General features: G+C 46.4%; 1 protein-coding gene across 7 annotated transcripts in view; it reads right to left on the bottom strand.

Moving 5' to 3' along the window:
* Nucleotides 1-24688, bottom strand: part of KCNIP4 (potassium voltage-gated channel interacting protein 4) — a 410617-nt gene that overhangs the window by 180569 nt on the left and 205360 nt on the right. The window contains exon 1 of one of the 7 annotated variants that reach the window (XM_077301556.1): nt 18023-18515. The exons of 5 other annotated variants lie outside the window; for them this stretch is intronic. In XM_077301556.1, coding sequence (XP_077157671.1) covers nt 18023-18122 — 100 coding nt within the window. In that variant the 5' untranslated portion in view covers nt 18123-18515. Of the gene's footprint in view, nt 1-18022; nt 18516-24688 lie in introns of those variants that run through there. One more of the 7 variants, XM_077301560.1, reaches the window with a different exon arrangement.

The following is a 24688-nucleotide window of genomic DNA, read 5'->3' as shown; positions in this document are numbered from 1 at the left end:
ATTATGGGCCCCGACAGACCTAATGTAGTTCCGCAGGGCCTGTAAAATGGAGGCCTTCCACCAGGCTTTGGGTTCAGGCCAGGTTTAGAGGAGATCTTGGGTCCCTCCTCTGTTACCCTATGACAATATCAATCTATATCCCCACTGAGTTGCCAGTTGTCGCCTTTGGAGAGGTTAAGGGGACTGGGTGGTTATTGGGTTTTGTAAGTTTTATGATGCATATTCTAAATCCTGTATTTTACACTTTGTTGTAAGCTGCCACGAGTTGGCTGTGCCAAGAGCGGCAGCATGTAAATATAATATCCTAACCTAACCTCTAATATTTTGGAAAAGCCACTCTGGGCGGAGTGCTGTTCAGGACACTACTGGGTATCTGGCCTACACTTCCACCTGCACAGGCGCACCCGGATTGGGCCAGATGCTGCCTGTCCGATGAGTAGGGCACTCCTGCGGTGCCATGGCTTTGCCACTGATCGACCCGCCTGCCAGCAGGCATGTCTAGCCAACCAGCAGTGCGACCGTTGCCCCACCCACCAGTGGGGCTGCTGCCTTGGCCACCAAACACCAGCCCAACCAGCTGCGGCACTGTTCCCCAGCCGGCAGCGCAATGCCGTGCTCGACCACCGTGTGCCCACCCACCAAGCCGGTGGGACCCACTGCGAACGGCTACTGTAGGTCAGCCACTGGCAGCCCCTCTCTGGGGGCATGCACCGCTAGTGCCCACTACGGGCTTGCAGGCCAGTAACGAAATAAAATACAAAGCAGGCTACAAAACCACAGCTCTCTCGCTCTGTGTCTTTCTCTTTCTCAAATGCATCAGATTTAAATTCTAGTCAAACTTGCATGTCTCTTCTGATGGCATCAGGGAAAGATATGCCAATTATTAATTCTATTAAAAGCTTGTTACCACTAAATCATGGTCCCGAGAAGACAATGGGTATAGCACAGCATAAAAGAGTCAGGGGATGAGAACGACAATGTCAGTTTCCCTTCCTTCTGGACACTTGCTCAGAGGACAAGAGCTGGCAATCGTACCAACAAAGATCATTATAACAACTTACATGTTTCCATTGATTTATTTAGCTCAGCCTTTCTCAACATTTCTACCCCTGAGAAACCCCTGAAACATTCTTCAGGCTCCAAGAAACCTCAGAAGTGGCACAACTCTGCAGATTACGGCTGTGAAGCATAGATGCACATGCTCACCTGGGGCCCCTCCCCTCCCCACCCCCTCCAGGCCCATCATTGGCCATTTGAAGAGGGGTGGGTGGGTTAACATAGCTATATATGGTCATATCACCTGATAACTGTTTAACAATTTTTTTAAAAAATGTAAATAATTAACTCCCACAGATTCAGGAAACCCTTCCAAGGCTGTCAAGTAATCCCAGGGTTTCACAAAACCCTGGTTGAGACTGCCCATTCTGGTCATGGACTCTGAGGACAAGAGCTGGTAACCGTCCCAATAAAGATCATTTTAACAACTTACACATTTCCATTGCTTTGCTTATCCCATCTATTTCCTGTGATCTTAACAATGATATCCAAACTTTTAAACAGCCACCCTTAACAGCAGTCAGTTAAGATAATGATTTGATACTGTTTAGCAGGGGTAGTCAAACTGCGGCCCTCCAGATGTCCATGGACTACAATTCCCAGGAGCCCCCTGCCAGCTTTCGCTGGCAGGGGCTCCTGGGAATTGTAGTCCATGGACATCTGGAGGGCCGCAGTTTGACTACCCCTGCTGTTTAGGAATGGGCACAATACCATTAAGCAAAAAAACCAAACAAAAAAACACCCCTCTCCAATTACCCTCAAATCTAAATCAAAGACCAGGGAAATGAATTGACCACCATCTTCATGAACATCCCTGTTCTGCCTTTGCATTTCACCCTTACAAACTCTCTCTGTGGCTGAGAGTTTGTGGCTGGTCCAGAGTAATGCATCAAGGTTCCATGGCAGAGTAGTGATTCGAACCCGTATCTCTCAGATCCCAGTCTGTTGAGGTTTTTGTTGTTGTTGTTTTTTTGCTAATGATACTGCTGCTCATATCATTTGTTATCTGAGTTCAGTTTAAATGCCTGTCCCTCTCTACATCTTAACCTATCCTCCATGCTCAATAAAAATCACTCTATTGAATCTGAAGGGCCCTCAAGCTAGCTCCCAAATTGGCAATAGACTTCTAAAGATTCTAAATGTCAGGAGCCATGAGTGCGTGCATGAAGATCATATCTGCATACCTCACCCACTCCTGGTCACATGAACACATACAAAGCTGTGCTGTACTGAATCAGACCATAGATATTGTCTATACAGACTCACAGTGGTTATCCAGAGGCATCAGCTACCGCCTGGTCCTCATTAACTTGAGACACCTAGAATCGAACCTAGGACCTTTTGCATCCAAAGCAGAGGCAGTTCTACTGAGCCACAGTGCTTCCCTTTATTATTTACTCCCTTTATACCCTGCCTTTCTCCCCAGGGAGGGTCTGTCTTCTGGCCTCCTTCACAACTGCTGGCAGACTTTAATTATGCAAGAGAGCACAGCACTGGCAGCTAAAAAGAGTAAAATTGATTTATTGAGAAGATAAACAAGCATTATGAGTGAAAGAGGAAAGTGTTCTAATGGTCTGAATAAGTTTCTGGAGGGAAAGAGGCAGGAAGTGTACTCAAAGGAGCAGGATGTCTCCAATTAGAGCCAATCTGGACACAAGAGGAGAACATTTGAAAAATATCCAGAAGTGCATTCGTTTATTTATTTATTATATTTATATACTGCTCTCCCCGAAACTCAGGGTGGTTCACATAAAACAGAAACAATGCAGATAATCTAGATTAACAGTAATAAAGTGATAACCACAAGCAACATTGAACAGTAGAAAAATATGGAAAACATTAACTCAACCCAGTGGGTTGGGCGGAATTGTGTTGGGTGCCATAGGATAAGGTGACCAGATTCCGGGACACCATCCCGGAAGGGGGCCAGCCTGGCCCGAAGGTCACATGGATGGAGGCAGTTGCCCAGGCCCAGCTGAGTCCCCTCCCTCCCTCTCTCCGACTGGGCTCACCGTTGCCACTTGCAAGGATCCATCTGGTACGTGCACCTCCTGAGAGCACAGGTCTCGTCCTGTCACTCTCATAGGAAAAGCAGGACTTTGTGCCGAATTCCCCCCTTCCGGCAAGAGCCCTTTCCCCTCGGATCCTCCCCTCCACTGCGAGCCTGCTCCCTGTCCAAGTTTCCGGGTGCAGGCAGGCAGCCTGCTAAAAGCAAAAGCGCCAGCCCTTCCTTTGTCTCCCACGAGCCCGTCGGTTTCCCGCCCGGGCCAGGCTGGCTGCTCCTCTGCTGCTGAGGACCTCACCTCCTGGGGGCGGTACTTGCGGAAGCAAAGGTGGGACAGCCAGGGCTGGGCAGAGCCATGCCGAGCTGTGGCAAGACTAGCGGCTGGCCACTAGCCGCAGCTAGCAGGACTTTTGAAGACTCGGGTGGGATGTGGGACAACGTCCTCAAAGGCGGGAGTGTCCTGCAGAAGTCTAGACAGATGGTCATCTTACCATAGGAGGGAGGTTCAGGGGGAGGGCCCATGGGAAGTGGTGATTCAGGTCGACCGCAACCAAATGGCTGCTGGAGGAGCTCCCTTTTGCAGGCTCTGCGGAATTGTTCAAGGTCTCCTACTATTCCTAGGGATTCTAGTCCCCAGGTGGGGACAAAGATTCATTCCTCTGGAGAAAATGGCTGCTTCGGAGGGAGGACTCCATAGCATTATACTCCGCAGAGTTGCCTCCTCATCCAAAATCTCTCCACCCCCAAAGTCTCCAGGTATTTCCGAACTCAGAGCTGGCAAAAGTACTGATGCCCCCTGCTCTTAAATCATGTATGCTACAGATCTTGCCCATTTCAGCAACAACAGCCCTGCAAGGTAGGTTAAGTTGAGATGGTGTGACGGGCCAGCTTCCACGGCAGAGTCAGAATTGGAACCAGGGTCGCACAGATCTGAGTCTGCCACATTCATTGCTATACCACAGTGGTCTGCACAGTAACTATCAGACCTCCCCCCCCCCCCCCACTAGCAGAATGACACACTAGCATTGACGATGGTGAATGATTCATGAAGATCACAGTACAGGGCAAGTCTTCTCCACTCTCCAGGGTGCCCGCTCTTTGGATGGCCCCTGAGCCGGCTGGATTTGTGAGGAGAATGTCAGGGCCTGCCACACGCTTTGGAAGCCTGTCCTTTCCATTCATGCCCTGCGGATGTTAGAAAATAGCAAGGAGAGCCTCTTCCTTCCCAAAAGACCCCTGCCAAATGCCATCTGTCACTATATAAGGCGACTGTCCGCACCAGTTCCCATGCAGACCAAACATTAGTAACATAACATTCTTGGCAATCTATTCCGGCTGTCGATGTCTACATTTGCTATCTAGCCAGAATAAAGCTGTTTTGTGGGAAGTTTGCAGACATCAGTTGGTGAAGCATGCAGATAAACATCTGCTAGTTTTCTGCACATCAGGGCATAATTAGGCAACCTGATGACAAAGTTGGCCATTACAGAATTAATCACACAGTCTATTGTGACACCTTGGGGTAGTGGTGAAGAGCCTTTAATTTGGAGAAGTGGACGAACTTTCTGAAGAGCAGATCACATTTTGTCAAGTATTAAGTATCCAATCCTTGAGAGCCAGCTTGGTGTAGTGGCTAAGAGAGGCAGTCTCTAGTCTGGAGAACTGGTTTAATTTCTCACTTCTTCTTCACATGCAGCTGTCTGGGTGATCCTGGGTCAATCACAGTTCTCTCACAGCTCTTTAAGCCCCACCCACCTTACAGGGTGTCTGTTGGGGGAGAGAAAGGGAAGTGGATTGTACACCACTTTGAGACTCCTTTGGGCAGTGAAAAGCAGGGTACAAAAAACAGCATTTCTCTCTAATGCTGATTTGGGTACTTTTTGGACCTATCCAAGCTGAATTTCCATCCCTGCACTATAAATGGGCTGAATCAATAGTGGCTGACTCAGCCATGATCTGGCCAGTTTAAAGGAAGGGTCTGGGGGGAGAGAGAGCACACCAAGTAGCTGATGCACTGCCAGAGAAGGCTGGGGTGGGGGGAGACATTTAAAGGGCTCACCAAGCAGCTGATCATGACATATCAGCTGCTTGGTGCTCCCTTTAAATACCTACTGTGATGTTTGCTGCCTGGGAAGATGGTAGGCTGAGACAAGAATTCAGACTGCATTGGATTTGCCAAATCGATTCAGCTGAATCTGAACTATGGATAGGTGGTTTGTGTGATTCAGATTTGATCCAAATTGATTCTGGCCCAAACCAAAATGGTTCAATCCCCCCCCCCCCCATGCACATACCTTGTAGCCATGGAAGCCTGAAGCAACAGAACAAAGATTGAGTCCAGGGACACCTTTAAACCCAACCCAGAGCTGTTTTTTATATTCCGCTTTTCACTACTCGAGGAATCTCAAAGCAGTTTACAATTGCTTTCCCTTCCTCTCTCCACAATAGCCACCCTGTGAGTAGAGCTCTGACATAACTACTCTGTGAGAACAGGTCTAACAGGACTATGACTTGCCCAAGGTCACCCAGCTGTCTGCAGGTGAAGGAGTGGGGAATCAAATCCGGCTCTCCAGACCAGAGGCCACCTCTCTTAACCACTACACCAAGGCTGCTGTATTATATCTTGTACAGGCTGGTTCCTTCATCCTTGCATGATTATTCATCCTTGCATGATTATTGTCTAGGTTAGGATTTCTCAACAGAGGTTTCATGAAACCCTGTGTTTTTGTGGTGGCCCCCAAGGGGTTTCATGAATTTGGGAGGGAAAATTAATCTTTATTCATGGTTCCTCTATATATTTGTGAAAGAGCCTGGGGGGGAGGGACATGTCTGGCTGTCAGTGTTGGAATAGGGCCAATCAGGGTGCAGCCAGTAAAGCCTCTGCAGCTCCTGCCCTCCATCCCTGGCCTCTGGCCTCTTTGCTCTCAGACTCGCCTCAGTGCCTGGAGCCAGCAGCAGGTAAGGGGAGAGGGCCCTGGGCAAAGGGTCATGGTGGAGGGCTTGCTAATGAGGGCCTCTTGGCCTGCTAGGCTGGGCCTGCTAACAAGGGCCTCCCAGCCTGCTGCCGGCCTGCTAAGGAGATCTGTCCTGGGCCTGCTAACAAGCTTGCCAGCCCCTGCCTATCCCACTTGATCCAGCTGCGAGCTGCGGGCCAAAGCCTCCTTAAGCTGCCTGGCCGGGGGCCAGGGGAGGGGGCCCTTTCAAGGCCTGTTCTTAGGAATGGCTTTTGAAGGTAGTTTTTAATATATTTTTAAAATATTTTTTTAATGAACCGGGGAGATGACCATATATGGTCATGATAGCCCCCTGCTCAAAATGGCCAGGGATTTTCCTGAAGGAGATGGGGGCCTGAAGGGGAGGGGTCTTGGCCATAAACATCCTTGCTGGCCGAGGCTCATTGCACGTGGAGCGACTGGATTCCAGAGAGGTAAAAAACTTACTCAATGGTGGGAGGGTCCAGACCCACAATCAGGGGGTCAGGCCTTTGCCACTGGGAGGCTTTCCAGTGGGGTCGGGACAAGGGGGTAATTGCCACTTTGTCAGGAGGCCCATTGAGGCTCCCCAGTGTAGTGGGGGCTAGGGGATAATTAGGCTTTTGTTGTTTTGTTATTTGTCTGTTGCCCAGGGTGGTGGGTGTAAGGGGGGAAATCGGGCTTTTACAGCATTGGCAAGAGGCCCATTGAGGCTTCTCCTTGGGGTGAGATGGGGGAGCAATCACTTATTTTGCTACCCAGGATCATGCAGCAGCTTTGTGTGTTGAGGAATAAGAATCCCTGTTGAGAATGTCTGTGGAGGGAAGGACTGCCATATCCAGGTTGAGAAACTCCGGGAAATATGGGAATGGCTCTTGGGAAGAATAGGGAACTTAGCGGGGTACAATGCCAGGTTGTCTACTTCCAAAACAGCCTTTTTCTCCAGGAAACTCATCTCTTTAGTCTGGAGATGAGTTGTAATTCCAGGGGATCCCAGGTCCCACATGGACATCCCTAGTTGAGAGCTACAATACCTGCTGGATCCAGAGCAAGGACTGTGCACAGCTTGCACAAGGATTCTTTTTTCCCTGGTTTCCCCTTGCCATGGCAGCCATTTCTGACCCTGTAATCATATATTCCCAGGTCTTGCTAGGATTGCCAATGGGCTGGTGATGCCTGGAGTTCTCCCAAAGTTACAAGTGATCTCCAAATCCCACCGATTATTTCCCCTGAGAAGAATTGCTGCTTTGTACATTACAGGGCTATATAACAGCTGAGATGAATCCTTCCTTGTTTTGTTCAGCGAAGATGTGCTGTTTAGCATACTGCACAAACGAAAATAAAACTAACTTCTTTTATTTCACAAGCTGGGGTACTGGCCACCTCAGGCTTCGGTGATTGCTGAGGCGGCCAAACTGCGCCTAAGCGGTCACGTCTAGTCTGAATGGCTGAATTCTGGCTACTGTGAGCAGAACAATAAAGAAACAATAAATAGCTTGATGGAAAGAATAAATAGGGCTATTGAGAATTGAAACAACTTTGTAAAGAGAGAGGAGACAGACATCCATTCCGCACAACCACCTATGTAGCCAAATGTAAGCGCTATTGTAAAGAAGCTGCAATTAATAGCGGCAGGTCTTGATAACGCACACAGCCGTTCCTACCGGAAAAAAAGGCTCTCCCACTAGGGCTGTTTTCCTTTCACACAACAAAAACATTTAAAAACATCATTCTGTTGCTCCACAATTTTCCCAGCTCACCTTATCCCCAGCCTAAGTGGGGAGAGGACAAGAAGGTGATTATAAGCCGTTTTGATACTCCTTCAGGTAGTGAAAGGCAGGATTCTTCTTTGCCTTCATTACTAGGAATGGGGGGGAGTGTATTTCTCCCTTACTGGATGTCTTCAAGTAGAGCACAAGCAGGCAGCTGCCAGGGCTGTTCAAGCATTCAGAGTCTTGCACTGATGAAAGCGACAGACCTAGACAGCTCCTTCCCTCTCTTGAGATTCCATGAACATTCCCATTTTGTCTTACAAAAATGCTATCTTTGCAATAAACTTGGATAATGAATCCACGACAAGTCACGTAACCATGAAAAAACTGGTCTCTTATCAGGAAGCTTCTGTGACCCACCTAATTAAAGTATGTGAGTGGCAAAGCATACATATTTCAGAGTGCTTCTGCCTTATAGCTGGGGAAAATGTGTGCCAGAAGTTTCCCGCAACTCAAGGCTGTGCACAAGGGAGGTTCAGTTCATCCTACCACAGGAGTTGAGAAAGCAGAGTTGGCAGAGTTGAAATATGCAAAGGAGGAGCACAGCACTGGCTGTGTCAACAATAGTTTCATTGGGAAGAGGAACAACAATGTAAAGAAGAGAGAAGAGATAGATTCCTGTCTAACTGACTAGCTGTTGTTCTGCAGTCAGAGAGGAAATGTGTTTGAAGGAGCAGGAAGTCTCCAATTGAGCCAATCATGACACAGGAGGAGATTATGTGAAAAATACCAGGAAGTTCCTAATCTGATAATTTATTTATTTATATTTATATACCAGTCTCCCTTTTGGCTTAGGGCTCCTTCCATGCCATATGTAGGATATGCTATTGGCTCAGGCATACTAAAGATCTTGCATATTCCAAAACTCTGCAGAGCACTGAAGGGTAGATCCAGACACCCTTTCTCCTAATGATACTTGAACTTTGCAATCATTAAGTAGCAGAAGCTAAGCAGAAGCCTGTTTCCACAGTTTCCTCTCGACAGACAACTGCAACTCCTGCAACTCCGCTGCTTTACTAACAAGCAACTGCAGCCAAAAGGATCCTTCTCCACCTTTCTGACGGCTGAGTCCCAGCTGATTCTGACCACCTGCTGATGTTAGTCAATACTCCTCCCCGAACTACGCATTCTGTTAAATGCATGTCAGCTGCCTGAAATGACAACCAGGCATCTCATTCCTTCTCATTTAATCTATCCCCTGCACATGCATGCAACATAATGTGTAGGGTTCGTTATGTACCCATGTCCTTACATCCTATTATAGCATGCTTTTCTGCCCCTGGTAGGCGGCCTGGAAACACATGGTGCTTTGATATTTGGGATGGATAAATTGTTCTAAACGTTACAGAGAGGATTAAAATGCTGTGTTTTCATTTATGTTTATTTTATTGTAACACATACAATGCCTTGGGGAGGGAGGGTATCCGAGATTCAGAATTTAGCCAGGTCAGCTAGCGGGAAACAGCTGGTCTGGGGAAAGGAAAGTCACTTGTGATTGATGTCAAAAATTCAAAAAAAAGTCTATAATTTGAGATTCAGGACTGGACAGCTTGATAGAGTCGGATCCAGCAATTTTTTTTGCTCAGTCTCATCTCATTCCCCTCTTTCCTCCAACTGCTACCCTGCCTGCCTTTTGCCCATGCAAGTCCCACTATCTCTAGGAGAGTCTTTCTGATTGTTGAAGGAGATCCCACCTTTACATTAGTGGAAAAGCCAGTTGGATCCAACCCAATATGGTATGTTTGTTTTCCTTGTTTAAAAGGAGCGAATCATATTTTATTTATTTAATTTCTATACCACCCCTCCCCACAAGCAGGCTTGAGGTGCTTTACAATAATAAAATCAGTACCTCTCCCCACAACCTCTTATGTACCCCCCACTGGACTAATTAGGCTGTGGATGGTCTAAATGGGGGGTAGGGTGGCAAAGAGTAGGAGGAACACGTAGGCCTATTCTGCACACAATAGATAATGTACTTTCAATGCCCTTTAGAAGTAGATTTCCCTGTTCTGCACAGAAAATTCCAGCTGCCAAAGCACATTGAAAGTGCATTATCCTATGGGTGCAGAATGGGCCCTGTATAGTTGGTTGTGCCAATTTCTACCATCTTTAAACGACCCGTGGCGCCTGCGGGGCACCACGGACTAAATAAAAGAGTAAGCCCTGGCAGGGAGGAGTTAGGGCGGGCACTGTCCAGGATAAAAACTCGGAGGGACCAATCAGGAGCCGCAAAGCGGCTCCTGATTGGTCCCTCCGAGTGTCCATCCAGGGCCAAACCGCCAATGGGGAACTGCGCAAAGCGCGGCTTGCTATTAGCGGCTTGGCCCGGCCTCGCCAGGCCGCCGCAGACTCACCTCGCAGATTGTGCTTGTAGCCCGCGGGGTAAGTCCTCTGGCCCTGCCACTCCGCCATCTTCAGCAAGGAGGGGGCGCCACGTCGAAGACAGCGAAGGAGCGCCCGGGCCCGGCAGAAGCCGCTCCCCGCCCACCCTTGCCGTTCTCCCAGCTTCTGCCAGGCCCGGGTGCTCCTTCGCGGTATAGAAATGGTATAGAAATTCGCTACAGCGAAGGAGTGCCTGGGCCCGGCAGAAGCCTCGACCACCCACCCCCGCCATTCTCCCGGCTTCTGCCGGGCCCGGGCGCTCCTCTGCGGATGCGAAGGTGCACCTGGGCCCGGCAGAAGCCTTCTCTCCCTCTGCCACCGTTCTCCCGGCTTCTCCCAGGCCCAGGCGCTCCTTCGCGGACGCGAAGGTGCACCTGGGCCGGGCAGAAGCCTCTCCCTCCCTCCACCGCCGTTTCCAGGCTTCTGCTGGGCCCAGCCGCTTCCTCGCGGCTGCAAGGGTACGCCTGGCCCCGGAACAAGCCACCAAACTTCTTAGGCTTCTGCCGGGCCCCGGATTCCCCTGGGCCCATCAGAAGTCCACCCAACACACACACACACACACACACTGCTCTTCCCCCTGCCCAACCCACCTCACCTCTCCCTTAACCCTCCCTTCCCGACCCACACACACGCACACACACACACCTTTTAAACACACAAACGTGCGCACACACACACACACTGCCATCTCCCTCCCACTTTCCCCCTGCCAACCCGCCCCTTCTCATATACCCCTCTCCCGTCCCATTCTATCTACCTTCCTGCCTGCCTTCTTCCCTTCCTTCCTTCTTTCCTTCCTTTCTGCATCTCCTTCTTCTCTCTCTGTCTCTCCCTCTCACTTACTTCCTCTCTTAATTCCTTGATCCCTTCCTGTTCTTCTCCCTTCTATCCATCCCTGCAAAATCCTCTTCCCTCCTTTCTCCCTCCCACTCCTCCTCCCCTCTTCTACCTTCCTTCGCTACATTCTTCCTCCCCACGCACTAGCGCCCGCTATATTTCCCTTCACAGCGGGCTTTATTTCTAGTTTTTACATAAGAGGAGTCCTTTTTCATACAGTAACCAACCAGTTTCTCTGCAGAGCCTACAGGGCACAGAGGTCTTCCCCTGGCACTGGGATTAGGAGGTTGACTACCTCTGAACATGACTGTTCCCTTTAGTCACCACAGATAATAGCCAGTGATAGACCGACCGTCCTTGAATTTGCCTAATTATCATTTAAAGCTACCTATGCCCGTGGCTATCAGTACATCTTCTACCAGTGTGCTACATTTCAACCACTTGGTGTGTCAAGAAGTATTTCCTTTCATCCATCCTGATTCTACTGCCCATCAGCTTCATTGGATGCCCTTGAGTTCTAGAATTTTGGGAGAGGGAGAAAAAGTTCTCTTTGTCTACTCTTCTTATGCCTTGCATAATTTTATAAACTTTCTCTTGTCAGCTGTCTCTTTCTTTCTTTCTTTCTTTCTTTCTTTCTTTCTTTCTTTCTTTCTTTCTTTCTTTCTTTCTTTCTTTCTTTCTTTCTTTCTTTCTTTCTTTCTTTCTTTCTTTCTTTCTTTCTGCCAAGCCACTTTCTTCCTAGGAAAAGTCCCTGAGTCCCCTAATACTCTTTGTTACCTTCCTTTGTATTTTTTCCATCTCTGCAATTTCCTTTTTTTTAAATACAGCAACCAGAACTGCACCCAGGATTCCAAGTGAGGCCACACCATAGATCTATATGATGTATTATAATATTAGCTGTTTTATTTTCAAACTCTTTCCTAATAATCCCCAACACAGAATTTGCCTTTTTAAAATTGTTGCAGCTTGCTAGGTTGACACTTTTATTAAGCTGTCTGCTACAACTCGAAGATCAGCTTCCCTCTGAGTTTCAACAAGTTCAGACGCCATTAGCTTGTATTTGAAGTTAGCATTTTTTGTCCCAGTGTACATAAATTTACACTTACCGGCACTAAACTTCATTTGTCGCATTGTTCCCACTCAAATATGTGGAGGTACTCCTGGTACTCTTCATAGTTGGCCTTGGTTTTCACCATCCTGAATAATTTGTGTCAACTTGGCTATTCATCGCTAGCTGCCATTTTAATGTTAGGCTTCTGGAGACTGCCAAAATGTCCCAATCCCCCCCCCCCCCTCTTCACTAAAGCATTAAAGGGAAAATGTTTTCAAAGCTTTAACCTTCCCATCCCAGTGTCTCTCTCTACATCTAACATTAATTTCATCCAGGGCTGATAGTTGCTTCCTTTACTTTGTCTGCAAGCAGTGCCAAAATCTTTTTCTTTTCTTTTTTTGCACCTGGGACACTGTGATTTGCCTCCTCCCTGATCTCCCTTTTAAGTCAATACTAGTGGGGAACTAAAGCTCATGCAGTTCTTTTTACATTTTCCTCCCATCATTTTAATTTTGCTATTCAGTGACCTGAGACTAGTGATAGTCTCATACTGAGAGACTTCTGCCACTTTTCAAAAAAAATTAAAAATTTTAAACAAGGGAAAGAGCTTGTATACCAGTGAAGGGGAGGAAATGGCAGAAGATGCAAAGTGCATGGAATGACCTTGATGTGACCTTTGATTGGCAGCTAAAAGTTGCCAGGGAGAATCTGAAGGAATCTGTACTGTGCTTTTGGAATTACCTTCTGCTTAGAAATGAAACAAGAGAAAAATTGGAACAAAAGCACTCTTAGAAAACCAAGGGAAACAACAGCCAGAAAGTGAACTGAACACTGGAGGGAGATAAACGCATAATGGCAAAGAAAACCCAACATTCATGGTGAAAGCAAGGAAAAACACCTTCACAGGTTAGGCTCATGCCTTAGTGTGCATAAAGAAGGGACATTTCAGGAACTCCAGTTGTGGGGTTTCACAGTGTCAGTTGTCCTATTTATACATTGACAGTTCCATCATGAGTTATATCATTCTAACCTAATAAAACCCAATGGATTTAGAAGGGCATTCTACTTTGGGTGGTGTTATTAGAACTGGTGACTAATTTGAAAAAGCCCTCTTCAAATAATACTTAAAGTATTTTAAAGTAGCAAATGGAAGAGTAACACATTAAAAAAAAAAGAAAATCAGTTTATTAAATCTATCTATTATCAACCTCTTCCAAAAACATAGAATCATAGAATAACAGAGTTGGAAGGTACCTCCTGGGTCATCTAGTCCAACAACCCCCCCCCCCCACGCACACAATATAGGATACTTACAACCCTATTGCTCATCCACTGTCACCTGCCACCCCACTGAACTTTCACAGCCTCTCCATCAGATGGCTATCCAGCCTCTGTTTAAAAATTTCCAAAGATGAAGAACCCACCACCTCTCGAGGAAGCCTGTTCCAGTGAGAAACCGCTCTAATTGTCAGGAACTACTTCCGGATGTTTAGACAGAATTTCCTTTGAATTAATTTCACCCCATTGGTTCTGGTCCGTCCCTCCGGGTCAAGAAAGAACTCTGCTCCATCCTCTATATCAGTGGTCCCCAACCTTTTTATCACCGGGGACCAGTCAACACTTGACAGTTTTACTGAGGCCCCCCGGGGGGGGGGTAGTCTTCTGCCGAGGGCCCCAGCTCCGCTTGCTTTCCCGCCGGTGCTCCTGACTTCCTGCCGCCTGCTGGGGGGTGCTGCCAGCAGCAGCTGTGCAGTGCCACAGCAAGGGGGAGCCCCAGCCATGGCGATTGCCAGAGAGCACCAAAGGTGAGCCAGCGGCAGAGTGGCAGGGCAGCCCCCAAGGCAGCAGCCAGGGAAAAGGACGAGGAGGAGCTGCAACCCAGTAGTGACTGATCCACAAAACGGTCCTGATTGGGGACCACTGCTCTATATGACAGCCTTTTAAATACTTGAAGATGGTTAGCAGATCCCCTCTAGGTCCTCTACTCTCCAGGCTGAATATTATCCTAGGTCACATAGAGGTTACACACAATGGATTTATTAGTTTGCCAGATTATGTCTATTTTATCCCACTCCAATAGTATTGCCAGCTCTGGGTTGGGAAATACCTTACAAGTTGGGGAAAGGGGAGCACGGGGAGGGTGCAGTTTGGGGAAGGGAAAAAGCTCAGCAGGGTACAGTGCCATACAGTTCACCCTTGAAAGCTTCCATTTTCTCCAGAGGAATTCATCTCTGTATTCTTAAGGTACATTGTAATTCTGGGATATCTCCAGGTCCTAGTTGGAAGCCGGTAACCTTACACTCAAGGAACTTTGGGAGGCTTAGATGGTTTTTCTGCTCCCTCACAACAATCCTTTGAGCTAAGGTAGGCTTAAAGGGAAGGGTTGGACCAAGGTCATCCAGCGACCTTCACAGCTGCATGGCAATTTGAAACTGCTGTGACTTCTGACATGGGGCATCATAATGACATGTGGGTCCGGGTGCCCCCTGACAAGGTGATGTTGGCTTCTGAAAATTTTGCTTTGCGCTTCCTCTTGAAACTGATATTCCTTCAGGCTCCCATTCCAAGGAGGCCACAGTGACAGCACAAGGCCTGTAAAGGGAAGCTAGGCCATGTAGCTAACCTGGGATGAGAGATTGCACAAACTCTCTAGAAGAAGTTTTTTAAATTACCCCCCCCCCAAAAAAAAAGAAAAAAAAAGGACAAGAGATGGGGAAATTATTATTTATGTAACTGTGAAATTGTTTTGACTTTGCTAGTCTATTACTGTAATAAAAAATACTACTACTAAAAGAAAGAAAAAGATATGCATTAAAAGAACAACAACAACAAAAACAATGGTAGACAGATCTACCTGAAATCCTGAAGAGCCAATGCCACAATATCAACTCTGATGGTCCCAGGGTCTGATTAAGCATAAGGCAGTTTCCTGTATGGACACATGGTATCTTAATGCCGAAAAGGAAGTCCATACGCAATTGCTGTCTATATGTCATGCATTCAAATCCTGATAGAGTTCTAAGCTCTTCATTCCATTCATCTATCAGAGGTGGGCTTTTATCTTTCCAACTTTGTAAAACTCTCTGGAAGAAGATGTAGGACAAAGGGTTGTTAGCTAAGGGGTGTATGTATGTGTGATGAGATTTTCCTACTGCGCAGGAACCCTCCCTCTTGACATTACTATCCAATGGTCCCATGGTCTAGCAGAAAGATGTCACCTACATGAGGGGCCTTCTTGATAATTCTTGACTGGTCCACAGAACAGGGGTAGCTGCCATAGCATCCTGACAGCCCTTGCTAGGAAACTGGATCCTGAGGACGTTTATGATGTTTAATAATTGAAATCTAGATTAAATAGTATAAGCAGCCTTGAGAGAGAAATCACGCTGGCAACTATTGATTTTTTTAAAGTACAAATTAGTGGTCAAATGTTCACTGTAAGAGACAAGAGAGAACTTTGCACTTAAATACATCCAACTGTGCCTGCTACATAATCATGATCCATGGGACGATCGGTTCATTCCATACTTCACTTGTTTTTCATTCGGTCACATTCACACTGTAATATTTAGGTTGGACTAAATCAAGTAGAAAAAAATTGGGAGCTCCAGAGCTTATTCTGGGAAGAAGAAGAAGAAGAAGAAGAAGAAGAAGAAGAAGAAGAAGAAGAAGAAGAAGAAGAAGAAGAAGAAGAAGAAGAAGAAGAAGAAGAAGAAGAAGAAGAAGAAGAAGAAGAAGAAGAAGAGTTGGTCCTTCTATGCTGCTTTTCTCTACCCGAAGGAGTCTCAAAGCAGCTTACAATCACCTTCCCTTTCCTCTCCCCACAAAAGGTACCCTGTGAGGTAGGAGGGACATAGAGAGCCCTGATATTACTGAAGAAGAAGAATTGGTTTTTATATTCCGCTTTTCTCTACCGAAGGAGTCTCAAAGTGGCTTACATTCGCCTTCCCTTTCCTCTCCCCACAACAGGCACTCTGCAAGGTGGGTGAGGCTGAGAGAGCGCTGATATCACTGCTCAGTCAGAACAGCTTTATCAGTGCTGTGACTAGCCCAAGGTCACCCAGCTGGTTGCATGTGGGGGAGCGCAGAATCGAACTTGGCTTGCCAGATTAGAGGTCTGCACTCCTAACCACTACACCAAACTGGCTCTTGTTCTTTACTTGCACTGATTGATATCCTTCTCTAACTAAATTTAATGTACGTTTTCTGCAATATACTATTACTAGTAGTCGTATTATCCAGACACTTTTAAATACTTTTCACAAAAAACGTATTGAACTCATCCTGCCCAAAACTCTCACTTAGCCCGATACCTCAGGGCAGTACGGTGAAGACATAGAAGCAAAACCCATCAGGGTGACTTTGAAAGAAAAGTTTGCGATAACAGCCAACTAAGCTATCTCCAAAGTTTGAGATTGTGAGCCATGCCTCCAAGCCAAACTCCATGTGCGTTCCCAGTCTTTTTGGCTAGCCACCTCACAACTGAATGTTCCTGCTGAAACATTTTAGAGCAGGGGTAGTCAAACTGCGGCCCTCCAGATGTCCATGGACTACAATTCACAGGAGCCCCTGCCAGTGAATGCTGGCAGGGGCTCCTGGGAATTGTAGTCCATGGACATCTGGACATCTGGAGGGCCGCAGTTTGACTACCCCTGTTTTAAAGGAAGGAGGACAATGTTCAGAACTATATAAATGACGGAGAAACACGGCAACTGATTCTGAAACCAAAGCCCAACTATTCACAAATCACAGAGTCTAACAATATGCTTGTCTTTCAGCACTGCATTTCTTGCAGCGATAGATGTGTTCACCGTTATCTGTCATGTCACTATTCAGTATTTCCACAAAAAGAGATACTGGGCTATTTCTCCCAAATAGGAAGGATTTTCTGCCTTTAATGGATACATAAACTGTCCCAAATAATCTTCTTTACACAAAAGCTCTGGGTACCACAACTGCGGGGAGACACATTCCCCTTAGAAGCCGTATCCGATTAGGTTTCCTAAATGCCTGACAGACAAAAACAGCCTGCTGTGAACTTTCTCTCGGAGACAATCTCTCCCAGCATTTCTTTAAAGGGTTATATAAACAGGATTTACTTTAAGCCACAACCAGAGAAGCAAACTTAAATTGTGGTGATTTTGTATTTTCCCCCCCCTGTTTAGATTATAAATCCTTAATCTACACACAGAGCAAGTGCCTAGTGTGATATACCCAAACATTCTTCCTCATGCAATAAAATGGAATTTATTTCCAATCTTTTCATCTGGCTTCTGCAGAAAACTTAGCATAACAAAGAACACGGTCCTTTATTTCTGCAAGAAAGAGGCATACTAGGTTAGACCAGCTCTGGTGAGGACACGGCTTCAAAACATGACAAAAGATCAACTGTCCTGAAAACTTTTAGGGAAGCATGCACAACTACATGGAAACTACAACTCAATCGCTCCCGTTTGTATTTGACATTCCAAAACATTTCAGGAAGGAGAGGATATACTCTGGGAGAAATTGTGCCTTTGTTAATGATAATCTGCAGTTACCCTTGACTGCCATCACTGTATTTGTCTCATCCAAAGTTTTAACATTCCTCACAAACCCTACACCTTACAGTCCCACAGTGTTCTATGAGTTGTTGCAATTTCTTGGAAATCTTTTGCCACAAAACCTGGATGAGACAGTCAAGAGTGGAAATGTTCATCCTATCACACCCCACCTTTACTCTACCCTCCCAAGTGTTAACCATCCAAGATCAATTACAAGGCAAGGGGGGTGGAAAAGGATCAGTTCCAAGTGGTAACGTTTACACTGGAACACCGGTGCGCATTCCACTGAGGGTGACGCAGGTCGCACCTGAACAGTCTCACAAGGAGGTGCCCTTCAGAACCCCGCACGAGATCCGGCATTTGAGGAGAGAGAGAGAGAGAACAGTTCCTCAAAGCCAACTTACCTTCAAAGCCCGACTCTATCAGTCCAAATTGTTCCAGCGCCTTCACGAAGAGGACAATCATGACCAAGACAGCTATCATTTCCAGCCCTTCCAGATTCATGGTGAGCTTAGGTCATGGTCTGCCACAGCCACCGAGGAACAACCTGTCTGGCTTCCTTGGCAAAGCCATTAGACTACATTAAGAAATCTACAGCGAGGGGAAGAGGGGGAAGGAGAGCGGAGTCCGGGAGGCTGACGGAGAGGCTCAGAACGCATTCCGTCTATCCGAATGGAGGCCAGGAGTAGCAGCCAGATAAACTCCGGCATGTCAGGATTATCCGCTTGCTCATTATCACTCTGACACAGAAGAACAGCCATGTGTAGAAGCCAGGGCCAGTCACCCCAGGGCTCGAGGGGTCACCTGGCAAACGTCCCTTGTACAAAAAAACGAGGCAGCTTGAAGTGATAGCTGGGCATCTGGGGATGTGTTTTCTCCCTTCCTCCTCCTTATGCCGGCACTGCTGATCTTGGAGGATTGTTGTTGTGGGTATTTCGTTGTCTAGGTAACAGAAGCTAACTAATCGGTGGATTCACATTGGTCACCGAAAGACAGAGCACTGAAGTAAGGACGCACAAATAGTCAAGAGGTTTGGCGATTAATTTTTGAAACATCCCTTCCCTGGGGGAGGGAAAAAACACAGTGTTTCGACAGTGGCAGGCAGGTATTCTTTGAAGGCAATCCTGAACAGGATTCAATAACTTCCATGGGTTTAAAGGGAACTGTTTGAGAACTATCTTGAGCAACAGAGGGAATTCAGTAGAAAAAGAAGAAGAGTTCAAGAATCTCTTAAAGACTAACAAAATTTGTACCAGGGATGAGCTTTTGTGAGTCACTGTTTACATCAGATACAGCCTCGGATGGAGATGGCTGGAGATCTTGCAGAATGTGAGTCCATCTGTCCTGTACTATATAATAGAAAGTGGAACGACTGAAGATGCCGAATGACAATAGCAGGTGAATGCCAGTAGTAAATGTGATTGGATGAGGGGTGATATTTATTTTTCTTTATTATTTTGCAATTTTTTGCCTGCCACACTTGGTGGAGCTGGCTTGTGGAGGCTTACACTGTAATAAAATAGATACAATATTCTAAAATAATAAAAACCCAGTTTAAACCCCCAAACAGTATAATAATAATAAAAGACAGCAATTAAGTTTCCAACATAATTTCCTCCCTTGGTGGGTCTCTAAACCTTGTGCTGTGCAGAGGGAGAGTTCTGATCATTTGCCAGGGGGCAACTTAGCATGCAACTTCCAGGCCAGACGGATGCTTAAATCATCCTTGTAAGTGGGAAAGAGAATGTTGCCACCAGAGAATCAAAAATGCTACCAGAGAATGAGGAAGCAAATAAACAGTCCCTTAGGTTGATAGTTGCCCTGCTCCTAATGAAATAGAATGTTTGCTAGCTCAGGTATAGGGTCACAGACCTGCAGAACTATAGCTAGATCTTGCATGCAATGCAAGCTGTGTGCATATGGTTGCCACCCTCCAGGTGGTGACTGGAGATCACCTGGAATCATAACTGAACTCCAGGCTACACAAACTACTTATTATTTCTTTAAAACACATATTCCACTTTGTCTGGAGAAAATGGCTGCTTTGAAAGTGCATTGTGGCTTTATATACTCTACTCTCTCAACCCCACTTTCTCAGGCTGCACCCTCAATTCTCCAGGTATTTCCAAACCCAGAGTTGGCAGCCCCAGACATACATCTGCACAAAAAACTCAATAATGCAATCCAGAGCATGCAAGTCCTGCCTTGCTTTTGAAGACACTTTATTTCCAGAAAAAAATCTGTTTGAGAGCATGCTTAGAACAAAGCTGAACAAAAATGGTAGCCCCGTGGATCAGGAATCCTGCAGTGAATTTGTGAGTTCTATAGAGAACTTGTAACCTACCCTCCAAAGCAGCCATTTGAACATTCCACCTGACAATAACACCTGCCTGACAGAGTGTCTGTTGTCAGGAGTGGAAGGGAGTTTGTAAGCTGCTTTGAGCCTCCTTCGGGTAGTAGAAAACAAGGCACAAAAACCCAGTTTTTCTTCTTGCAGTAAGACAATGGGGGCACTTCTGACACCAGACCTTGTCCTCTCTAGGCTCCAGGCCCTCAAATATCCTGGTATTTCCCAACCAGAGCAGGCAACCACATCCCAGATCCATCTTAAAATGCAATCTATTCCAGAATGCTCTTCTGACAGATAGAATTATAACAAAGGTTTTTTTTTCTCCCTTTCCCCAAATACTAGAATTTGAGGCCATTCAATGAAGTTAGCGAGGCTGGAGGTTCAGGACCGAGAACAGGACATATTTCTTGATGCAGAGTGATTAAAATGTGTAATTCACTGACAGAAGCTGTAACGATGGCCAAAGGAATAACCAGCTTGAAAGGAGATTAGCTAGATTCATGGAGAAGTCTAGTGATGACTACTAGCCGTAGTGATTGAGAGGGAATCTCCACATTCAGAAGCACTAAGCCTTTGAATCCTGGCACCAGAAGGTAACATCAAGAGAAGGCCTTGGCCTCTGTGCCCTGTTGCTTACTGTCCAGAGGGACTGGTTGTTCACTTTGTGAGATGCTGGACTAGATGGAGTATTGGTCTGATCCAGCAGGACTTTTCTTATGTTCTTCTAATTCCAGCCTATTGCGTATTGAGCATTTAGCTGTTTTATAGGGAAAGAGCCTCTTGTGGTGCAGAGTGGTAAGGGAGCCATCTGAAAGCTTTGCCCATGAGGCTGGGAGTTCAAGCCCAGCAGCCGGCTCAAGGTTGACTCAGCCTTCCATCCTTCCGAGGTTGGTAAAATGAGTACCCAGTTTGCTGGGGGGTAAAACGGTAATGACTGGAGAAGGGAATGCCAAACCACCCCGTATGGAGTCTGCCATGAAAACGCTAGAGGGCGTCACCCCAAGGGTCAGACATGACTCGGTGCTTGCACAGGGGATACCTTTACCTTTACCTTTATAGGGATAAAACTCATCATCAAAGGGACTAGATTAGTTAAACAACTAGCTCTTTTAGAAGTCCAGGGCAGTCCTCTGGAGACAATATTGCTATGGTTCTAATTCATTCTATTTCAAAAAATGTCCTTCAATACCTTCAACCTATTAACTATGTTCCAACACAGCTTGAGGCCTGAAACAGAAAACTATATTGCCAGCGTGGCTATGGAAAACCAAAGAATTCTTAGTTTTATTTATCTCACAATGAAGTTTTAAAATCTCATGATGCTGGGCTACGGCTTGCAGCTTGCCATTGCTATTCTCAAACTGCGTACTCCACGGATTAAGTGGAAAGGATTAAAGACAATGAAAAAGAGATGTAAATCTACAAGGGGTCTTTTTTTGATCATTTTTCTTTTATCCAGAACTACAAGAGGATATTGAAACAATCTGCTGGCTGCATGCGGCATGTGTTGAGGCTGCTATCTGGGGTACTTTTGATTTCAGTACTTTTAGGCCACAGGTAGTCAACCTGTGGCCTCCAGATGTTCATGGACTACAATTCCCATGAGCCCCTGCCAACAAATGCTGGCAGGGGCTCGTGAGAATTGTAGTCCATGAACATCTGGAGGACCACAAGTTTACCCATGTTTTAGGCTATTCAGTTTCTGCTTTGAAACCTCCCCTAGAAGGCCAGGTAAGGAGTCTTTTTGTTCTTTTGTTGTCACGTCATAGTAGGCCCTGGCCAGGATAGTAAAGGCAGTCCTGATCCCATGAAATCTCAGAAGCTAAGCAGGTCTGACACTGGCTTGTATTTGGATGGGAGACTTCTGGAGATTTGGATGGAATTCCTCTAAGGAACACTAGGGGTCGTGACACAGAGGCAGGCAATGGCAAAACCATCTTTGAATGTCCCTTGCCTGGATGCCACTCAATCTTAAGGATCTCCTGGCAATGTGATACTTTCCATACAATCTTTAAACCGCCCCACAGTGCTGGCACCGCGGACTAAATAAAAGAGTAAGGGCCCCGAAGGCGGGCCCTGTCCGGGATGAGGAAGGGTGCCAATAGGCCCCTTCCCCTGGACTGACAAGGGGGGGGAAGGGGAAGCAAACCCTCCCCTAGGGACCGCTGTATTTTTTTGACAGCGGGCTCTACTGCTAGTAAACAAATAAACACACAGCAGACTTATGGCAACCTGGTGACCTTTTCAAGACTAGAGACTTTCATTGTCTGCTTCTGTGCAGCAACTCTAGACTTCCTTGGTGGTCAGAGAGATGGAAGCTATATCCATGATCAAGTGCTAATGCTCCAGGTCTGGACTTAGTACCTAACAATTTGTTATCGGCTTGATGGCTCACAATTCTAGCTCCCATCTTTTCTTAGATCAACTGCTCTGAAAGGTTTTCCCCAATTTGGAAGCACTCCATAATCTTTCCGATTAGGGTTGTGCGGCACGGTTCGGCTGCTTCAGCTTTTACTGAAGCCCAAGGCAGCCAGCGTCATGGCACAGTGTGGAGGGGTGGCTCTGGTCCCCTCCGCTCTGCACTGCAGCAGTGGCCACCTCAGGCTTCAGTGATCACCGAAGCGGCCAAACCACACCGGAGAACGCAATCCTAATTCCAATCTTCAACAAGGTTTTCAAATCCTACCCACCTTCTGATTGGCCTCCTCTCATGAGTGGGAAAGTTCATTCTTCATACTTTTACCACAAACTAGAGGAATTGATAACCGCTAATAACATTCCTGGTTGGGAACAAATTTGCTTTAGGAAAGGCTTTGCACCTCAAGATTGCTGGATCTTAGCTGAAAAATGCACCCTCCCACCCAGAGGTAAACTGTGTGTTGCTTTTATAGACCTCAAGAGAGGTTTTGACACTATACCTAGGAGTAAACTGTGGGGGACACTAGAACATACTTCATCTACAAAATGACTAGGGCCGGCCTTGTGTAGCTTTTGAGGTGTAGGCTGGGCTATCCAAGTCGTGGGGTTTAAAACGTTTCATCAATAAAACATCTAAAATGTTTTCTTTAAATACTCAGGCACAGAGATGGTAGCACATAATGTCGATGGAACCTGATCAACAGATGTGGTAAATCTGTACAGGACTAAGAAAGACAAAATGTCAAGGGTAATTTCTTGTGCATGCACAAACTTTACAGGAAAAGGAAAGGGCTGCTTCAATTATATCCCTGTTATAATGGTCTTTTCAAGGGACTTGTGCCTAGCTGTAATCCTCAAATGCTCAGCTTTAGGGAGCTTTTAATAATACCGCAGGAAACATCAAGGATGTATTCAGAAGCAGAGTACCATAAAGCTGAATTGCGGTGAGATATTGGCCCAGATGCAGTGTGATAAGTGTGCATGTAATGGATATGAAAACATTTGCAAACAAGAGGAAGGTTTATTGGAAAATCTGTGACACTATTTATGACCGAACGGTCAAACAAAACAGATGTGTAATCGCTTGTTTTAATCACCTGAATAAATGTAGCTATCTTCAGTCAGAAAGCACATATGTTCTCGCGTATCCCTCTCCCATATCCACTCATCAAGAGACATCCGTTGCTATTTCCAGGATAAATGCATTTACAGATGTTACTCTTGGGGCTACATAATGAAGCCCAAAGGCCATGTGAAGTAAACCTTCTGTTCCCTGCCAATAAGGTTGAGGTCAGATATTAATAAAAACGTTATCCTCCCCCCCCCCCCATGAAGGAACAGCCATGGTGGAACATTCCACCATGGAACACAAGGTACATGTGGTCATGAATGCTCTAGGCAGAAAAAGTGGCATGTTATAGCTTCATTTCATCAGATCTCACAAGCCAAGCTGGGTTGGTACATGGACCTAGGGATGCCAGGCCCTGCTGGAACCAGGGAAACCCCCACTTTGGAATCTCTCACCCTGCTTGTGGGTTTCAGTAAGCAGGGAAAATTCTCCCCCAAAGCTGGTTTCATGGTAATCCTCACCCACCCAGATCTCCCTCTGCACCCCTCCCTACTCACTCCCAATGTACTGACATCACTTGGAAGTGACATTAGCACATCAGGGTCATTGGGGATTGATGCTCTGGGTTTAGTAGAAAACTCTATGGGTTGAGGCTGATTTTTTTTTACCATAATGATTTCCTAGAAGTAAGACTGTTGCCCCCAACATCTTTTGCATGGTGATGTTATTTCTGGATGACATCAGCATACCAGGTGCTCTTCTGGGTTCAGGTAAGTGTTTGTGTGCGTGTGTGTAAGCTCCTGGAGGTCTTAGAACACACACCCTTCCCCCACAAACAGCTATAAAGACTATAAAGATAAGCTCTTCCGGCAAAAAATGCCTGAAGGCTGGGCTCTGAGGCACTGTATAATTTTGAAACCCCACCTCCAAACCTCAAGGAATATTTCCAACCCAGGGGTAGCCAGCTTCCTTGTGGGTCATGGAGATCTCCTGGAATTACAGCTCATCTCCTGTGAGGCCTGGGGTCCCACCCCCTTTGTCCCCGAACCCTTTGGCTGTCTTGCTGCACCATTGCCTCTTTAGGTTCCAAGAAAACTCCAAGCAACTCCGCCGTTTTCTTCTACAATGGTGACCTCCTGCCTGTTTCTCCCTCGACTCAACAACAGCCCACCAACCCATGCTTCCCGTCTCTGCCTTATATCTCTCCTGTGGCTCCTCCCCTCCCTTCTTATC

Source organism: Paroedura picta, chromosome 10, assembly GCF_049243985.1.
Source record: "Paroedura picta isolate Pp20150507F chromosome 10, Ppicta_v3.0, whole genome shotgun sequence".
In the NCBI taxonomy this organism is placed as follows: domain Eukaryota; kingdom Metazoa; phylum Chordata; class Lepidosauria; order Squamata; family Gekkonidae; genus Paroedura; species Paroedura picta.
Note: the sequence above shows the minus strand (reverse complement) of the source record. Positions and strands in the feature narration are given on the sequence as shown.